This window comes from Epinephelus moara, chromosome 2 (genome assembly GCF_006386435.1).
Source record: "Epinephelus moara isolate mb chromosome 2, YSFRI_EMoa_1.0, whole genome shotgun sequence".
In the NCBI taxonomy this organism is placed as follows: Eukaryota; Metazoa; Chordata; class Actinopteri; order Perciformes; family Serranidae; genus Epinephelus; species Epinephelus moara.
The window spans coordinates 22,996,899-23,016,879 of NC_065507.1; the positions used below are offsets into that span (position 1 = coordinate 22,996,899).

At 41.7% G+C, this 19,981-nt stretch overlaps 1 protein-coding gene across 6 annotated transcripts in view; it reads left to right on the forward strand.

The window, feature by feature from the left end:
* Window positions 1-19,981, forward strand: part of LOC126402421 (syntaxin-1A-like) — a 93,542-nt gene that overhangs the window by 65,173 nt on the left and 8,388 nt on the right. For 4 of the 6 annotated variants that reach the window (XM_050064395.1, XM_050064413.1, XM_050064384.1 and 1 more), the window contains exons 5-8: window positions 5,073-5,146; window positions 6,262-6,370; window positions 18,274-18,347; window positions 18,448-18,582. In XM_050064395.1, the coding sequence (XP_049920352.1) occupies window positions 5,073-5,146; window positions 6,262-6,370; window positions 18,274-18,347; window positions 18,448-18,582 (392 nt within the window). Of the gene's footprint in view, window positions 1-5,072; window positions 5,147-6,261; window positions 6,371-18,273; window positions 18,348-18,447; window positions 19,918-19,981 lie in introns of all 6 variants that reach the window. The other 2 variants (XR_007571173.1, XR_007571174.1) reach the window with 1 other exon arrangement.

Below are 19,981 nucleotides of genomic sequence, written 5' to 3' on the forward strand. Positions count from 1 at the left end.
GTCACACAGAGAAAACCCAATCCTCGGGGAGTCAGGAAATCCTTCAGGATAAACGTTTTGTTCGCTAGCGATCTAGCATTTACCAGCCCAATCCTGGCAGGAGCTGGCGGGTCCACGGTGTTAGCTGTCCGGGGAGCCACACACAGAGGCCGCAGGTTGCGCAGATTCACCCCGCGCCAGCGGGGACGAGGAGAGCAGGGGCCACAGGGCTGGAACACCTCATCCGGGCCGACGACAGGTACCAGCCAGGCGTCAATAGGGTCCAGCGAGTGCCGAGAAATAAAGAGGCGAGGCACCGCTCCATATTCCATACCGCTTATGCCGGAGAGGTGGAGCTGGGGTGCGGCAGAGATGAGCTGGGATCCCCAATAGGAGCAGGGGCAAAGTTTTCCCGTCTTGTTGTTTCATTCATCCCCAAAACAAACACATGAGTGAGCCAGGTAAGCGTCTTTACGACAATACGCGCTAGAGCTCATGGGAAATGTAGGCTTCATTCCGGCAAAACACTACCGCTTTTGTCCACAGGGTCGCCAAAATCAACTCAAAATGAAAGTTCCTTGTAGGGGCTTTAAAGGCAATCCTATAGATTCTTCACAATAAAAGTCCCCTGTTATTTTGTTATGTATACACTTTTATTGTGAAGCAGCAAAATAAAGAAATGTTGAGTTTTCAAGCGGCAACTTTCCACAACTTCTAATACGGCTGGTAACAAACATGAAACAGTAAAATAAAGCAGATATCTAAACTAAACTCCAAACCAGAGAGATTCAGTCAGAAGCTGCAAAAGTACTGAGAGCTAAACATAGAGACTTTTAAAAACGCCCTTCTCTCTGGTCTCCTGCAGACAGAGGTGAGTCGAGTCTTGCAACAGACACGCTGGTTTGGGTGGGGTTGGGGGCGTCATCTGGGGTTGGCTGCGGTTGGCGAGACGTCACCGCTACCTGCTTGAGGGGGCGGCCCGGCTATTGGACCTACTCAAAAGAAGGTCCTTCTTCGGCGCAGCTTAGTGTGGCATGGCATGTCTAAACTGACAATGGAAACACAAATCAGCGTGGCATGGTTTTACTCGGCATAGCCAAGGGAGACAATTGTTGAAGGGTAAAAGAGGGATACTATACTCTCTGTATTCTAATGCAGGAATACAGTCTGTAGTTCGAGCAAGAGTGCTAGAGCCAGCAAAAGGGCCAGAAAAAGCTGCAAAAGAGTCACAAGTTATTTTAGTGTTGCAGCTGGTGAATGCGGAACTTTTTGTCACTACATAACCTTAAAAAATACATTACCATTTATTTCTTGATTGTATTTTGTGTTCGTAATCTGAATCTGCAAAGTGACTGCTAACTAAGATATCAAATAAATGAAGCAACTACCTTAAAATTGTAAATAAGTAAGTCAATGGACAGAAACTTCGTCAGCAACTATTTTCATCATCGAATTATCGTATAAACCAAGACTTCAGTTTTTCAGAGATTTGCTCCCCTTCCTTTAGTGAACTAAATATTTTTAAGTTTTGGATTGTCGGTGTGACAAATGAGGCCAATATGAGGATGCCAAATTAGGATCTAGGAAGTAGTGAAGACAATTTATTCACTGTTGTCTGACATTTGATTTTACAGGCCAAAGGATAATTTGTATAATCAAGAAAATAGAGAGGCAGATTAATCAAAAACGCAAATTAGTTTAGCTCTGAAATTTGTATCACAGTATTGTGACCATATCCATAACCAGCCTGTGCAGCTGATTGTCTTCATGTGATGTGATGATGCGAGAGCTTTCACAGGAGAAGAGAGAAGATAACAAGTAAGACATGAAGAGACAGTGAACTGTATAACATTTGGCAGCTAACAGACCAACTGAGTTTAGAGCTTGTGCTGCAGTGGGCAGAGTGATTAGTGTCACTCACCACAGAGGTGGTGTCTGTGATCAAAGTGCACGTGCGCACAGTTTAGAGTTTTATTCACACTTGTGCACACAAACTGATTAATGTTACAGTAACATACTGTGTGCAGGCATAATGGAAGTGCAGCTGGTCCTGGATTAGACTCCCCACATGTGTGAGGAAAGTTCTTGCTTGTTATTTATCCCTGTGTGTTAATATGTATGTATGCGTATGTGTACCTATAATCCTCTTATTCTCTGATTTGTCTGCCAAATCCTACCTTTCCTGCTTTGCTTGTGCACTTTATAACACATCACTGCTCATACACATCTTTTATGCTTTCCTGTATTTACCATGTTTTATTATATTTAATGAGTTTCTCCTGCTGGTAGCTTTCTCATCTCCAAATGAACACTCTCCTCTGCCTCTCTATACGACTCAGGTGTCGAAGAGTAGGGGACAGAGATAAAATATGGGTATACAGGATCTTTCAGGAAAGTAGAGCACAACTTTAGTGCAGAGAGCTAGAAGATAATAGCCCTTATCTCTTGTCCTACGTGCTTAAAGCCTACAGAGGCACACACACACACGTATACTCACAGTGTCATGTGCACATATATATACACTGATACACACAAGCGCTATCAGGCAGAACAGGCTCTGCATCACAGGCCGCTAACAGTGTCGCTCCAGTTCACATCAGTTGTTGCCACAGGATACCTTTGTGTAATCGTATGTGTGCCCGCTGTATGTGTGTGTGTTTGTTTGCGTGTGTGTGTGTATGTGTGTGTGTTGGTCAGTAAGTGACCCCATCTTTGTCAGGCTGCACCCTGGGATAGATCCTCAAGACGTACTGACATCATTTACTGTATGTTTTGCTTTGAAATAATTCCCAAAAAATCTTACAGATCCAGTGAGTGAATTTCTTCAAAACAAACGATAAATGATTCACATGATGGTCTATGTAGATTTAATCAGGCTGTTCTCACACACTGTGTGTTTTTCCTATGAGAAGTAATGCCAAAATTTGTACATAACCTGTGTAATCATGAGCTAGTAATTCGTGTATAACCCACTTATTTTGGAGAGGCTGCGATCACATGACCAACGCACTGATGGGAGTAAAGATGGATGGGTCACAAAACACAGACTTTCCTCCAGGACACGAAATTCCATGTCCTAGGATGGCAAAGGCCTGACGTGCCATTCTCTGCCTCTGGTTGGCTCGTACTTATTGCCTCCGTTAGCTGGGTTGGTTAGGTTTAGGCAAGTAGGTGTAGAATTAGTAGGGTTAGGGTAGGCATGTCAGGGTAAGCCACTCAGAGGCAAAGAAAGGCAGAGGAGGGCGAGTCATGGCTTTACTATCCAAGGAAGCTCTGTTTGTAAAATGCAAGTTATACATTTAGTACTTTTATCCTAAACCTGTTTTACTTGCACAAACTTGCACACTTTTTGTTTAACCTGATGAAAGTCAGGGGTACAAGAGTACAGTAAGTGTAAGTTTCAGAAGTTCTCTAAGTTGTACCTGCCACTTAGAATAAGATGTGTTCGGCAGACTTTCTCCTGTATGAGGCCCATTGTTGTGTATATATGTATTTATTTTTCAGTATATTGCTTTTTATATTGTTTTTTCCCTATCTTGTTTCTCCCAAGCATCTGTGCCCAAGAACCCTTTATAGGTGTGCCAAAGCTTTTTTTGGCATGCAGATGTACAATAGGAAGCTTTTGTTTTTAAACTCATAATGTGTGTTTGAAGCCAAAGACAATATTCTACACTGATGCAAATAAGGATCCTAATTTACTATATGCTCAGTGGGTTTTAAACACAGCCTGACTATGTGAAGACGTGGCAAGCTCAAGGAGTGTCTTTTACCATTCCCACAAAGGTTCTGGCACCATCCACAAATCCCAATACGCATGATTAGATTAGACTGGATTCAACTTTATTGTTGTTGCACAGCAGCAAATGCATGCTTCGTGACAAGAGGACATGCATATTGTTCAAGAAAAAGGCTGTTGCTATGTAGGGATGTTGATTGAAGATATGTTTTAAATATTAGATTTTTCAGAGATGCTGCAGCATCTGTCAAAATGTATGAAGAATTACCATATTTTTGAACCTGAAATTGCTCATTAACTATAAGTGAACCTGTTTACCCTGTCGGCTCAAGCTGTTTGCATAGACAGGGAGGCATACAGCGCGTACAACAAAAGCAGCAGGTGCAGACATCTCACAAAAGGTCTCTGAGTGTGCAGCGACTGGTAACGCCATCTTCTCCCAGTTTAATTTACAGAAAAATTAGAGTGAAAATAAACAGGCTCAGACATCTGGGTTTAATCCACATTGAACTGATTGAGTGCTTCACATGGCCTCACATTGACAGAGTTTTTAATTTACGTCAGTATGCTCAGCAGCAGCTTCTCTACAATGACTTCCTGAGCTGTGGATGTGAGGGGGCAGTAAGGAAAGTGCTAATATGGGGAAAATGTTTTTTTTTCTGGCTGTAATTGTAGGTGTATATACATCAAGCCCACTTGGTCACAGGTGTTGAATTATTGATAGCTTTAGTTTCTCGAAGGTTTACAAGGTGGACAGTTTGACTCTTGGTAGAGTAAGAGTAAAATATCTTGACAACTGCTGACCAGATTATCATTAAACTTGGTGTGAATTGATCCAGCTTCCAGAGGATTATTGATGGTGATTTCGATCCCAAGCAGTTTCTCTCAGGCAGCCATCATTTCACTCTTTCCCCTGACTAACACATTGTGAGGTATTGCAAAACGAATGGATGGATATCTATGAAATTTACTGTGGATTTTCAAGATCTCCTCACGTTGAATCCTTGTGTTTCTTATGACCCACTGACCTTTCTTCTCGTACCATCTTCATGTCAAAGTGTCAGCTTTGCATACAAAGGAAAGTATTGTATCTCATAATCCATTTGGCAGACTGCCATGCTGATTCTGCCCTCATCAATGCAACCCTTTTTTGACCTTATGAACCTCATCAACTTTCCTCTTGTGCGAGTGTACCACACTCAGATTCACACTTTTAGCCGCGCTATTGCTTAGAAATATTTTCCTTCTAGAGGCAGCCAACAACAGTGTAGTTTTTGTTTTACTTTTGTCTTGGTGTTCATTTTTAGGGGGAGCACACGCCCTATAATTGACTCTACATCTTTGTGTATCTTTTCAGGTATCCAGCAAACCATTGAGCAAGAGGAAAGCCAGAACAGGTCATCAGCTGACCTGAGGATACGCAAGACACAGGTACAGTTCAATTAAACTTCACGAAGACAAAGCTAAATGTTTTATAAAAATGTTACTTTTTGTTTACCCAAATCTTCTTGAGACAGTCACTTTTTCAGTATGAACGCTCTGTATACTCCAAACTTATTTAGACCCTTTTTACACTTTGTTTAAAAATGTGTCTTGGGCAACTAAAGGCTCGAACATACTCCACATTGAATGAGTGTACACTGCTGAGGTCATGTAGACATGCATGCGGCTCCGTTTATAGTACAACTGAAGGTCTGCGTCAGCTCCTAGCAGTGAACAGGAGGGCTGGGAGGCGAGCTTACCATCCTCCTATACTGCCAACATCAGGTGAAGACACCACTGGGTTTGGAGTCAATGTTTGTCTAATATTCAACTTAAACCTAACTTCACCGTGGTGAGGCTGCTGCAGCTGAGTTGATTGCACAGTGCAGAGTTAGCGCGCTTGTTATGTGTGTACAGTCTGTGCGGTCACAAAATGGGCTGCACACAGATGTTTGGGTCTGTGCGGACCCTGGCAGACATGGGTGGATGACAACATTTATGTCACACAAACCAAAGCAGACCATTGTAGACGTGCAGACACGGTAACTATGAATTGGTCTTAATGCATCATGATACGTCCCTGACAAGGACGTAAAAGAAATGATACATTATCAGTGCAGGATGTGGTTGTTTTGGTGACAGTGCACCAACGCTTGGTGTTTTTACGGTGAGTTGGGTGACCAACAAGTTGAATTCTGCTGACAGCAATATCTCCAGTGGCACACACAAAACTGCAAACGTGCCCGGTAAGAGTGTGGACATAATAATTGTGCGTAGGGCCCTTTGACCTTCTAGCGTAAGTGACATAGGTAGCAATGAAATCTGAACACAAGTGGTCAGCTGGAGATACATGGTAGACACGGGTGTGAATGGCGATGTGTCTCAGCTGTCCACTTGTGATCAAACCCTGAAACGCACCTTAAAACCAAATGTAAACAGGATCTTAGAATTAGTGTGTCTGGAATGTGGACACAGCTACTCACCTGCGCACCTCCTGCTCATGTACAATTTAAATTACTTACAAAGTTGGTGTCCTCTGCTGTTGTTCCTCGTTCTATCCCCAGCACTCCACACTGTCCCGTAAGTTTGTCGAGGTGATGTCAGAGTACAACACCACCCAGTCGGACTACAGGGAGCGCTGCAAGGGACGCATTCAGAGGCAGCTGGAGATCAGTGAGTAGACCTGGGAGACTAAACCATCCACCACCCTTCATACTGACTGCGCACATGGCAACACTGTGTGAATTACAGTAACACATCTGCATCTCATCCCGGTCATAATGTTTGATTACTGTGCAGTTGTCTAGTTTCTTAAAACACTGATGTTTCATAGAGACTAACAAGCTCATATGTGCAATTTTCTTTTTCTTTTTTTTTTTCTACCTATAGACCTGCCATACATACAAAGGTCACTGTAAAGGTGAAACCTTTGGTCAGCTGTGGTCATTTTTCTCCAAAACAACTGTCCATGATTTCTTTACTCATTTATTTCACAAGCTTGTCAAAACAGTAAACATGAGACAAAAAAAAGTCATATTTCCCTGCATGTCTTTTTATCCTCAGCCAAAGCAACATCCACTTCATTGTCATCCTCCCCCATTACTAGATAGATGTTAGTGTCATGTTAATTAGGCTAAAAATATAGCCTGTGCCACCATTCCCCATCTCGCTCTGAATAGTCAGAATCACTCTACACCTGCACAGTATTGTTATTACCCATATTTACAGCAATAGTATGTCATCAGTCATACTGTTACCAAAGTGTGAGGATGTGAATTTAAGAGTGGCAGTGCTGCTATGTGTCTAGCATGTGTGATTTACTGTATACTCCTCTAAGACTAGTTCATGTCAGAATTATAGACGTGCAGTCTACTGCAGCATGGCATCAATTTCTTTTTCCTTCCAAAATGTGAACATCAAACTCAGTGGAACTCATGTGGTGAGACCTCCCATGTTTGCTAATGCAAGTCCTTCACTCGTTTCTATTTTTGAGGCCTTTTCTTTGTGAATTCTGGCGGTAGAAAACTTTGTAAGCAACAACATCCTGTTAGTTCCATAACTGCTTTCAATGCATTGTGTTTTTGATAACCATCAATTGACACCCATCAACATTCACTCTACTGGGTTGACATAGAGTTTGATTTATAAAACCACATGTAATGTTAACGCAAAAATACCAAGTGCGTTATTTTCTTCTGCATTTGTGTTACATTTTCACTGTTTGTTACATGTATTATTTATGAAAAACGAGGCTGTAATATAGGCGTTGAAAATAATTTACCTTAGCTCCAAGCTGTCGGCTGTTTATGCACTTCAACTTCTTCAACTTCACTGTTCCCAAGGGGAAGTTTGTCTGGCAGGCAGGAAAAACATAGAACTCAGACTTGAACATAACACATAATAAATGCATAACACATCGTGCACATATACGTAAAAACAAATACTCCACACATACTTGCATAAAACAATGGAAATCAGTGACAGCATAACAAAAAACCTGGCTATGACCCGGCCTGAAAAATCAGGCCCAACCCGACATGAATCTGCACAGTTTCTGTCCAAGGTCGACCTGAGCCTGAACCAGTTTTGGGCCCGGGCCTAGGCCTGATTTAAAACCTGAATTTCCACTGTATTTTTTTTTTAGATTAAAACATTTATTAACATTTAACATTTAACATTAACATTTAAGTCTTTTCAGTTTTGTTTACAGACATTTGTGACACAATCTCTCCGACATGTGCCCTCTCTTACCCAATGTTCAGGACAGCCCAAAAACTGTCACGTGCTATATATGTATATTAAATAGAGACTGTATAACATTTCTCCTCATTAATGAGAGGCGGGAGTCGGGAGGGGCTGATGGCAGCATAGCCCATACATTATTCATAACATTACACAGTATATATGGCTTGCATTTAAAAAAAACCAAAAAAACCAAAAGGGAAATCAGAGCAAACCCAACCCGACTCAACCTGTTGGGGAATTTGAAGATTATACAGCCAGCCCAATCCCGGCAGGTTGGGTTGGGCCTAAGGCAGAGGATCAAAGCTCTAAATCCAGCCATTATAATCCCACCCAATTATCTGTGGCGATTGTGCAGAGAAGTGTCAGTTTATCCCTTCCAGACAGTATTTTATTTAGAATTCACCTAGTGTTGTGAAAAGCACTAAAACCACTTTCCAAAACACACGCATCACCAGCATCCATATGCATAGCCATGCCAGGTTGCTCCAGCTCCGATCTGGGCTCCTCACACTGTGCGCGTAATATGATTTGACAGGTATTAGCTGCAGGCCCCGGGCTCCTGGACCAGACACTGACATGGCCTCTGCCACCGTATCCTGGCAGGCTGCGCCGCGCCAGCTGCCCCTAACAGTCATCGTGATACAGTCACCTTACACACAAAGGCACACACTCACAATACACACACACATGCATGCAGAGAAGTCAACTATGACTCGTTTAGTGGTAATAGCAGAGGAGAGCAGGGGCACTTTTGTTGCGAGGCACTTGGCACAGACGTAATTTCCTCTGGCCATCTGTCAGACACATGCAGCAGGTCTGTATGTGTGAGCGCTGCCCAAAATATACTGAGTGTGGTTCAGTCAAAAGAGCAGCGGCAACAACGCACAGCACTTTCTGGGCTTAATCAAAGGACAAACACATCCTTGTGGAATAAAAACACACACCTGACTCAGTTTTTCCTAGAGCTCCTCCAGATTCATTTGGATTTGATTTGTCAGCTGGTGGAATCACAGGAGGCCTTAGCTGATATCACCTGTCGTCAGGGAAGGGATTAGACACGCAGGGAGAGTACGGAGATGGAGTGGGAGCAAAGAGGACGATGAAAATTACAAATTTGTAGCATTAAAAGAAATGCAGTCTCTAGTTTTGAAGGAAACAAAATTGCAGATAACATTTTGATCTAACACATTTTAATTTGTTTAGGGTTATGTGGCCAGAGAGCAGCGTTTCTGTTGTGCCAACCCGTTTGACTTGTTTGTGTGTGAATCAATAAGAGTGTGTCACACACAGAGGGAGACCTAGTCTGGTCTGACAGACTCAGAATCGATGTTTCCTTTGCTGCTTTACTCCTTTCCAGTTCGCAGCTGGATGCAGAGATAAGAGAAACAGGATAGCAACACTGTGACATACATGGGCAGTTACATGTTTACAGTATGTATCAGTCACATTGTGTATCAGTCACATTGTGTTCGCATTTTTATATTCTATCGGCTTTGTTCTAGGTTACAGCACTTATCCCAAGCAGGAAAATACAGTTAGTTAAAAAAAAATCAGAATGCTGCTGACACTTCCATTACACCTTTAATATATCGAGGCAAGCACTTCACTTCTGCAGAATATGCTGTATTATTTAACAGTTTGGATAGCTTCCTTCCCTATCTCATTAATAAACTGTGATTTCTTTGAAATAATGTTTCCATAATGAGCTGCTGAGCTGTAGAAAGCAAACACTTAGTTGCTTTTTTTTTTTGCCAAGAGTTTGATGAGAAGATTGATACCACTCTTGTGCTTGTATGGTGTGAAGTAGGAGCCAGAAGATGGTTTGCTTAGACTGGAAACAGAGGGAAGCAGGCTCTGTCCAAAGGTAATAAAATTAGCCTACCAGCACCTCTACAACTCACTCGTGTTTGTTTGATCCATACAGAAATCAAAGTGTAAAAATGTCATTTTGTTTTAGTTTTATGAGCAATCAGTCGAGGATTCAGGTGGAACTGCTCCCGGCCAAGAAATAATCCAGTTCATGACCAACGTTAAAACAGCAAAATGATTTTACATTTGGGTTTTTGTACAAGTCAAACAAACGCAAGACGACATGTTAATTAGTGAGCTTTACTGTATGTTCAAACCAGAAGCTTCCAAAGAGGCAAAGTCTGTCGCGGACACCCAAGAAGCACGACGGTCAGAAATATTTATGACAGCTTTGGTCGCTCTAGTTGGTCATCATGTGAACCATTGAACGTTCGATCATGCTTGTCAATTTAAAGGAGCCGCAAAGCGGACTACTGGCTTGAAAGCAGCGTAGTTGCTGCTTGCTGTTGTCCAGTCAAAAAGCTCATAGTTGGCCTACAGAAAGTTATGTTTGGTCAATGAAAACAGAAAACCTATGTCATCCCACTCAAACCAAGCAAGGAAGACTTGCATGCTACGTCGCAACATTAGCATGCAAATCTCTTCTCTATTACTAACATTACACACTTTAAAACTCACCAGACCAACCAACTACCTCTGCGACGTGGTCCCAAGCCTCATTCTTTATATTTTGGTCTCTGTAACTGAACAGCGTCACATTATAAAGGACTGAGTGGGCGCGAATGCAAGTAATAAACGTTTCGATATCCATTGTTGGAACAAGTGTGCTGTAGGAACCAAGGTTACATGGCTTGTTCTCTGGGACCTGCTTCATCAAAGCATGTCAGCATTCCCATTGGTTGTCGCCAAACCGCGTCAGAGCTCATTACCATAAAGTTAAACGAGTTTTAACTTCCCTCCAGAGCTGCTCTGGTCGCTTTGCTCGCCCAAGACGTGCGGCTGATGACCAGGTTGCCCAACTCACCAGGCTGTCATTGAAAATGAATGACTTCCGCCATTTTGGAAGCTCTGGTCACTGTTGGTTTGAACGTACAGTTAGAGGTGGTGATAGGCTGATTTTTAACGTCAGGATCAGGCTGTGTCTCCTGGCTTTCAGTCTTTATGCTAAGCTAAGCTAACTATCACTGGTCTCCAGCCTTGTATTTAGTGGCTGGCATCCATCAGTGTTTTTCCCCAGCTGAAAATGCCAGGTGCTCATCCAAAAATGTCCAGCTCGGAGCACTTGAGAGCAATTTGGAGGTGTAGTGTTTTTTTTGTTTGTTTTTTTTGGGGTTTTTTTCAGCTGAGATACTTTGGTTGCATCTGGTTGCTATGACACAGAATATCCGCACATGTAAAAATGCTGGCACGAAGTAGACTACTTCCACTGGATGGAAGGAAAGCTGAAGTACGTCGTACGGTAAAAATTAACAGTGATGAGCACAGCGTTTTACCCAAAGTTGAACATATTTTCGACTCTTGGCACTCAGAGGAAGTGCAGAATAGATGCTCAGCACCTCACCATGCTGCTGACACTCCTAGCATAGAGTAAATATGTGGTGCTCCCATTGCTGTGAATTTAAAAAATATGCTGCCCTCAGGGAAAAACACTTAAATGGATGGGGGTATTTGAGTCTTCTTATCTAACTCTCAGCAAAAAAGCCAACAATTATACCAGTATTTCCCAAAATGTTAAACTATTCCTTGAAAGGCACATATCCTTCGTGTTCTTGGAGTGACTCATTGGAGCTTAACATCACATCTGTTGGAAGATTTTTGCATTGCCAATTAAGATCGAAACACTTCAGCAGGATTTTAGTTTGTTATTGATTGTGAATATCACACATTTATTTGCTTCCATAAGCAAACAGGCAGGCCCAGCAGGATGGAGGGGATGTTGGTCGCAGGCATCGCAGGACCTCTTTGACATTTTGATTGTTATGTTTTATTTCCCTGCGGACTCTCCTTTAGCTGGGAGAGACGCGCTCACAATGCCAGGGGAAAAAGACGACGATGTACACTGACACATTCCCCGTGTACAGCCAACACATTGGTCTACATGTGTGCAGATAGAGCTGTACATGTTTTTTTCATTCCTGTAGGTGAAAATGAAGCGAACAGAAGCATTAAAAAAAAATCACTTGGCTCCTTTGCTCTGCGTGCGTGAACATGTGTGGTTTGCCTTTTCGCTCTTGTTCCTTGGGGGGCTCACTTCATTTGTGTTACATAACAATGGAAATGAAATGATGCTGCTACTGGTAGCAACATAGTATGAATGATTTAATAGCCCATAAATGCTACGGGTGAAGTGAGACTTCTTGGCTTCATATTAGGCTTCTCTGGGTTTGGGTCTCCATGGCAACAAATAAGAGCCTCCCTCGGTGCCTGTCAGGGCTTTAAAAAAAAGGCAATGAGGAGAGTGCGTGTGTGTGTGTGTGTGTGTGTGTGTGTGTGTGGGAACTGAGATAAATAGGGTAGGGAAGCACCAGAGTGCCTTCGTTTTTTTTGTCCTTCTTCACAATTATCCATGACTCATTGTCACTCCTCTCTGTCCTTCAACTCTAACTCTGACCCTCTTTCATGTTGTAGTTTTAGCCTTAATGATAGAGAGATTATTTATTATAAGGGAGGCCTGGAGAACAGGGAATTGATCACAGCTATGTGGTGAATGTGGTCTCTCGCTCCTCTTTGTGTCTTTCATTTGTCAAGCTGCAAAATGTCATCGCTGAACATGAGTAGATTCTCGAGCGCAGTAATAAAACAGCGGGACCACTTAGCCACAACCAAATGAAATTCATTGCTTTGTTATGGATATGAAGTTTGGATTAGACACGATAGGCCCTGTTTATGTAGAGATAAATGGACAAAGGTGCGCTCTGAAACACACATGGACACACGGCCATGCGCAGGTTGGAGAGCAGCTTCATCAGTATTCTGTTCATGAAGGCAATCATCGGCTCTGACTCCCAAGCATCATCACTCACCATCAACCTACCTGCTCTGCACTGAGGCCTTCATCACACCTATAGACACAACACACACACACACACACACACATACTCACACACACTGATTAGGTCATGAATAGAGATTTTGTAGTTGCCTCCAAAATCTCCTAGGAGCCACAGCTGCCGGGGGTCCAGGGGAAAACACGGAGCCATATCTGACAAAGCAGGTCCATTCAGTTACATTATGGATGAAAACGAATCATCTAGCACAGGCATGTCCAAAGTCTGGCCCGGGGGCCAACTGTGGCCCTCAGACCAATTTTAATTGGCTCTCGGCTTGACTTTCAAAATATACCATATGTGACCCTTTACACAATAATAGTTAATCGAGCAAGATCACTTTGCATTTTTACCTTTCACCTCACAATGATAGGACTATCATACTGTTTGTAGACAGGCATCACATAGTAATAAATCATTAAAAGATAAAAAGGTTGCATTTGTCTCACTTTTTTTTTTTTAAACCCATTTGATGCGAGAATCAGTTGGCCCCCCCAGGTATTTTCACATTATTTTATCAGGCCCCCATTCAAAAAAGTTTGGACCCCCCTGATCTAGCATGTCTTTATCATTTGTCATCGTAGGAAACATACTTCTCATCTAACCAAGAGTTAGATGAGAATATTGCTACCACTTTCATGTCTGTTAGGTAAATACAAAGCCACCTATGAAGCTGTTTGCCCCTGTTTTTTTGCGCTGTTTGAATATTTCTACAAAATAATTAAAGTATAAAGTGTCTCCCTATGAGGAGTTGTAGTTTGACTGGTCCTGACTCATTTTAGTTTGACTGACAGATGACACTAGCTACAATAGCAAAGTAACTATTGCTTTGAGCCTGGGTCTTCAACAGGGAGGGGGTCCATGATGCCTAGGCAGTTCTCAGTTACTGCAGGAGGTTGCCCCAAATTACTAGCCTGGTGAAACCATCCTGATCTCGCGATCTCATATTCTATTTCCCTCCGCAGATCAGTCTGGCCATGGAATCATAAACGCAAATTCTGGCATTGGTTTTGGCTTACTGGGCCAATCACAACCGTTTATTACTTTGGGGCGGGTTATTTGAAATCACGTCATCAGAATAGGAGGGACAAGGAACGGAGTGAATGCATTTCGTAAACAGCCAACATGGCTACTGATTTTGAAACTGCTATGGTAAATGTGTTGAACGAACTGGAATGTATATTTTCTTTAAAAGCAGAGCAAACGGCTGCACTGAAAGCTTTTATTGAAAAAAGGATGTGTTTGCCGTCCTTCCTACGGGGTTTGGTAAAAGTTTAATTTACCAACTGGCTCCGTTGATCGGGAAAAAGATGGGACTCAGTGAAAACCCAGTGGCTATTGTTGTTTCTCCGCTAGTTGCTCTCATGGAGGAGCAGCTCAGGGAAGCGACCAAGCTGGGAATCACAGCCATACAACTCGGAGTCCACAGTGAGGAGGAAATCTGCAAAGACGGCAACACTCTTTCCCAGACATCATCACAGCTCATCTCTGCTGCACGCTGCACTTGCTTGCTGGTCTGTTTACAGTGGCGTTCTGCTAGCCTACGTCGCACATTTCGTTTACTCTGATTGGTTTTCCGTCTTTCCAGTTGCGTGAAGGGGCACTTTGAGTGACAGCCGTTTATACCGCCCCTCGGGAATAGAGGAAATGTACAGTCCGTGTCCAGACCCATTCGCATTTTGCGAATTGGGTCTGGCAATGCCAGGCTACCAAATTACTGTTTGGTGGTTTAATTGAAGTCATTTTATTTTTTGTGTTTATTTTTCAAAAAATAAAATATGTCTCAAGATGCACATTAACATGAATGCATCATTATATGACCAAAGATAATTTGTAAAAAAAAAAAAAAAAAGAAGAAGAAGAAAAAAATAAAAAATTAATGTGATGCATGGGATGTGTGAGGCTAACTGTTACCCATAGATCCCTGTGCAATCCTGCTAGCTAACTCTAAATGTAACTGTTTGTTTCATGTTGTCTGTTTTAACCTGTTGTGTTTTTAGTGGAACTATTATGCTGCTGTCTTGGCCAGGACTCCCTTGCAAAAGAGATTCTGAATCTCAATGGGACTATTTCCTGGTAAAATAAAGGTTAAATTGGGGCGTTGGTGGCTTAGTGGTGGAGCAGGCGGCCCATGTGCAAGGCTGTTGCCGCAGCGGCCCGGGTTCGAGTCCAGCTTGTGGCCCTTTGCTGCATGTCATCCCTTCTTTCTCTCCCCCGTTCACACTTAACTGTCCTGTCCATTAAAGGCAAAAAATGCCCAAAAAATTAATTTAAAAAAAATAAAAAAATAAAGGTTAAATTAATATAAATAAATAAATAAATAAATAAATCACTGTGCGGCTTCTTTCCATAACAGCGAGGCTAACTAGTAAGCTAACAGTTACGTACTACTGGAACATATTGGCCAATCACCCATATTATTATTTCAAGCATACGGACATACTTGTAAGCCACAGTGGATCATTTTTAACTTTTCAAGCAAGAGATTTCTGAATACTGTCCACCTGATTATTTTGATAGCGTAATATTGTATGCACCATAAAAGAGTATGGTTATACATGGCAATTAAGGCTGCCCTACATGTTGTTGTAGGCCCATTTTAGCATTCAACACAATCTTATACAATGTAGATGTTGCTCTTACTTAGATCAGTAGGGTTTTGTCTAAGTGTATTTTCTTTTTTTTTTTCCTTAATGGATACTTATCCTGTTTAAGCCTTTTAAAACAAATCTTCAAATGAAACAATCTAAGAGGTAACATTTCTTTTCTTGGCTAAAACAAAGACAGAAACACTGTCTGAACAAAAGCAAATTTAGATTTATATTTTCTGCAAGCTGTGACATCTGAAATCTTCTTACATGTTTATTAGTTGTAACTGATTGAACTTATGTAATTGCACTGCTGGGACTTTAACATTAGCCTTTTCTCTCTTTCACATCAAACTGTTGCTCCTTTATTAACTGTTCAGCTCATTTTGCACTCCAGGTAATTGTTTGGGGGGGATGTGGGGTGTCTTCATGGGGAAGAGATAATACTGCACTGTATATACTGTATCTAGTCCCACAGAGAATTTAATGTGCGAAGGAAGGATTGGAGATGATGCTGACAGAGTCTGACTGTGTCAGTGGAGCAGAAATGGAGCCCAAGAGAAGCGGCTCTGCAGGACACAGGATATTAACTTAGGTGTAGCAAAGAGGTGTAGGGAAATGTTTATGAAGTAGGTCAACTCTCTCTGGGAAAATAAAGATGGATGAGGAGCAAACACATCAGCAGTAGGAAGCATTAAGATGTGCTGTGGTACAGGTCAGTAGATAGAAAGATATAAAGTTTTTTGGGGGGAGCCAAAGTTTAATAAGTTCGAAAATAAGCAGGTGATGTCCCTAATTTTTCTTTAGCTGCACACCCAAGCATTATGAGGCCTGTTTAATCATGTTTGCCTGTCCTCACAAGTATAAGATTTAATTTTAACCACTACAAATGATGTGCAAACTACCCAAACTGTTCTGATAGTACCAAACATGACTGATATTTCCGACTCAGTATTTGCATGTGACCTGCCTTCTTTTGAACACACCAAAGTGCAGAGCCTCACCATCATATGTTAGTGGTCTGATCACTCCTTTTTTAAACCATAGAAAATAAATCAAACTGTAAAAATAGGTAATGTTAGACCAATGGTAGAATTCAGTAGGTAATCATGAGCAGTTTTGGCTGTACTCCTTCACACTAGGACTGTCCCGAATACCATTTTAGGGGCTTCAAAGCTTTAGTGATAATTACATGCAAATATTCTAAGCCTTTACAGGACCTGATGGGACCTTGAATACTCATCAAATATATTCATAAATGCTAATTAATCACCCAAACCCTAGCCGACTTTGGTAATATTAGCACCGCTATGTCTGTGTCAGAGAGAGTGATAGAGAGAGGTAAGAGAAGGTGGACTATTGCAAGCAATGTTTCTGTAAGTCATTAATAACTCAGGCCTTATCGGTAGATGCAAAGCAAGTGCTTCACTACAGTTGCCAGCCACAGATAACCATCTGCAATTTGTCTCACCTATTCCTTTTCCGCGTCAGACAGCCAATTTAATGTTTGAACTGTGGGTCGATGACCTTGCTGAGAACACTGGCCTCATTTGTCACCTCCTTTCAGTTTTCTCCACCATTCTAGTGGTGAAAAAACAAAACAAAAATTGAAGCATTCGCATACTGATAGATGTTGTAGATGTTGATTACCATGGCAATGATACAAGCTTCAAAGTTTCAAAGCATTCAGGTCAGCCTGACTTTACATCTACAAAACAGATTAGATTATCCTCATAGGAGTCGGACAACAATGAAACCAACACGGAAATACCAAAACTGCATTTCCTCTAATGGCCATTTGAGGCTGGCTCCAGAAGCAGATCAATCCCCGTAGACCCCCATCTTTAAATGTCCAACTTTGCAGCAGAAATTAACATGTTTACAGCCTGGTGCAAAAAAAAAGGTTTTGTTTTTTTTAATTTTCATGTAACTCACCACTGACATTTAATTAAGGCTTAAAAGTTAAGCATATTTAAAGGTGGGGCTGCTTGAGTGCCAGGCTGTCTGTGAGGCACTGCTACAGTCTATGAGTCAAATGCACCACTCATTTCTCCACAGCTCCACCCTTTCCTCAAAATATGGTCACTTCCGGCTCCAAAAAGCCAAAATAAAATGGCCAAAATGCCAAACTTCAGGCTTCAAAACGGCAGTCCACAAACCAATGACACAGTAGCTATATACATTGTTTTATATAGTCTATGTCAGACAGTCAGCTAGATGTGACCTTAGTTAGGAAAGAAAATATGGGTAATTTCCGAAGACTGGAGTTCACTCTGTAATATTTGAACTGTAAGCATGTAAGAGTTGGGATAAGGCTGTGTTTATATGGCTGAAGCTGTGTCTAGTGTTAAAAGTGTCGAGGCTTGTGGTTGTGGGAATCTAACTGAGCTTTGTATTTTAGGCTGAATTCAACTGAACATTTGATTTGTCTGGTTGAATACTGATAAATCCACAAACACACTTTATCCTGCTTGTAATCCAGATCCATGCTGATAGAGACTAAATTATGGCACTCAGGATTTTTACATCACATCCACTGCTGTTCAGAGAGATGCAAGAATAAAGAGTTTAAAATGCAGGATATTCAGGAGAGACAGATGGACACAGAGAAAATGAGCATGTGGAAAAGAGAGGCACACAGCTCTTGTTTTAATTAATCCTCAGACAGACATGAAAGAGGAGGGAGGGGGGCATTTTATTAGTCCTTCCTAATGTGATCGTCATCCACTGTAGTTTGGAGAATCTCTTAATCCGATACCATTGCACCTACAGTTCTTAAACCCTGGGCTTAGATTTACTGTAATATCTGCACACACGATAAATCTCTTTAACGCCTACAAACACGATTGCTGTTGCAAATGTCTCTGGGTGTATTTGCCCTTTTTAGCTGGAAGAAACACAACAAATGAGGAGCTGGAGAGCATGTTGGAGAGCGACAACCCGGCTATCTTTACCTCGGGGGTAAGCGATGCAATAGATGCAAAATAGATACAACATAGATGCACACAACGCATGCTTTTAATCTAATTCTACTCCTCTCTTGACCCTCTCCATCTGTTAGATCATTATGGACAACATCACCGAGCAAGCCATGAATGAGATCGAGACGCGGCACAATGAGATCATCAAGCTGGAAAACAGTATCAGAGAGCTTCACGACATGTTCATGGACATGGCCATGCTGGTGGAGAGCCAGGTGAAAACATCGATCCTCTCTCAGCCCCTACAGATGTGCCAAATGCATGTGGAAACAAACCTGAAAATACAGTCATAAATTGGCAATCCATCTGCCAACATGAACGCTATAACGAAGAGTCCAGTTTGTAGATTTAGTATTTCTTCCTGTCAGTGGTTTGAAAATGTGCCCTGGCAAATGCAAAAGTTCAGCAGCACACTGTGCTCACAGTGGTAAAATCATTAACCAGCTATCGTGCTGCAGCAGCTGCTGCTTCTCCCTGTCATGAAAATAACTTGACTTTAGACAGACGGCAACTGCCAGTCTTTTAATTTACATATGAGTTGTAGAGTGTATTAGTACAGACTTGGAAGGAGGTTGTGTGTTTTTTTTTGCTCCATCTGGTTGTCTGTTTGTTAAATATCTCAGGAAATTTAGACAGAATTGGGGGCATGGATAACTATTGGCGCAAAGATCAGTTGACTGGAGTTTGGTCGTAATCTTTATTTGGGATTTCTGCCATTAGACCATTTTTAAAAATGTAATTATCATGCTGTGTTTATGAGCTGGAAGAAAAATCTGACATCCAGTACTTTTAAGTTGGCAGCTGAACAGCGTTGCATTAACGTGCTGCTTTGCACAGGGGCTATGGCTTTGTAAGTTGCTGAAATGTATCATGTCCCTGTTGGAAGTTTAATTCAGTGAGAGAACAGAGATGCTGTATAGACTGGTGCACACTGTACTGAGAAACTTGCATCATGCAGTGGGCAGTGAACACGACAATATACTTCAAAGCCACACGCATACATTATGCTCATGTGTAAGAGCTACCTTTGCTAGGTAAATCTGTAGGCCTTCCTGTATATGAGACTGCATTAGTGTGTGGAATGAGCCCCCACAGAGATGAACTGGTTTTCCTCATTGGAAATACAGTCTGAATTACGCATAAGGAAATGTGAGCACATGCATAAGAAAATATGCTGAATGACAAATATGAAAGTAAATTGTTGCATGTAAGTGATATGAATTGCAGCACAATGCAATAGCGGGCATAATTGTAGTGTGGGAGTGATAATTGTTGAAATGTCTCATAATTCAGTAGTATTGTGTGTATTTGTGTTCACATACTCTTTCATTCTCTTGTCACGCCTATAAATGCTCCAAATGTAAATAATTCAATGGACTAACCCTTCTTTTAATAACGGAGTGCCACTTTTAAGATTATACTGTACTTGAGTCTGGTAATTTTCTCAGCTTTGCACTCTTGTTTCTCTTTCTTTCCCACACACTGTCACCACCACAATGACTCTGAGCTCTAGAGAACAGAGAACGGCGATCCCCTTCTAACACAGAAAGGTAATCCACCTGTGATTCCTTTTTTAAAAAAAAATTATTTATATACTTAAATCATTATTGCCGT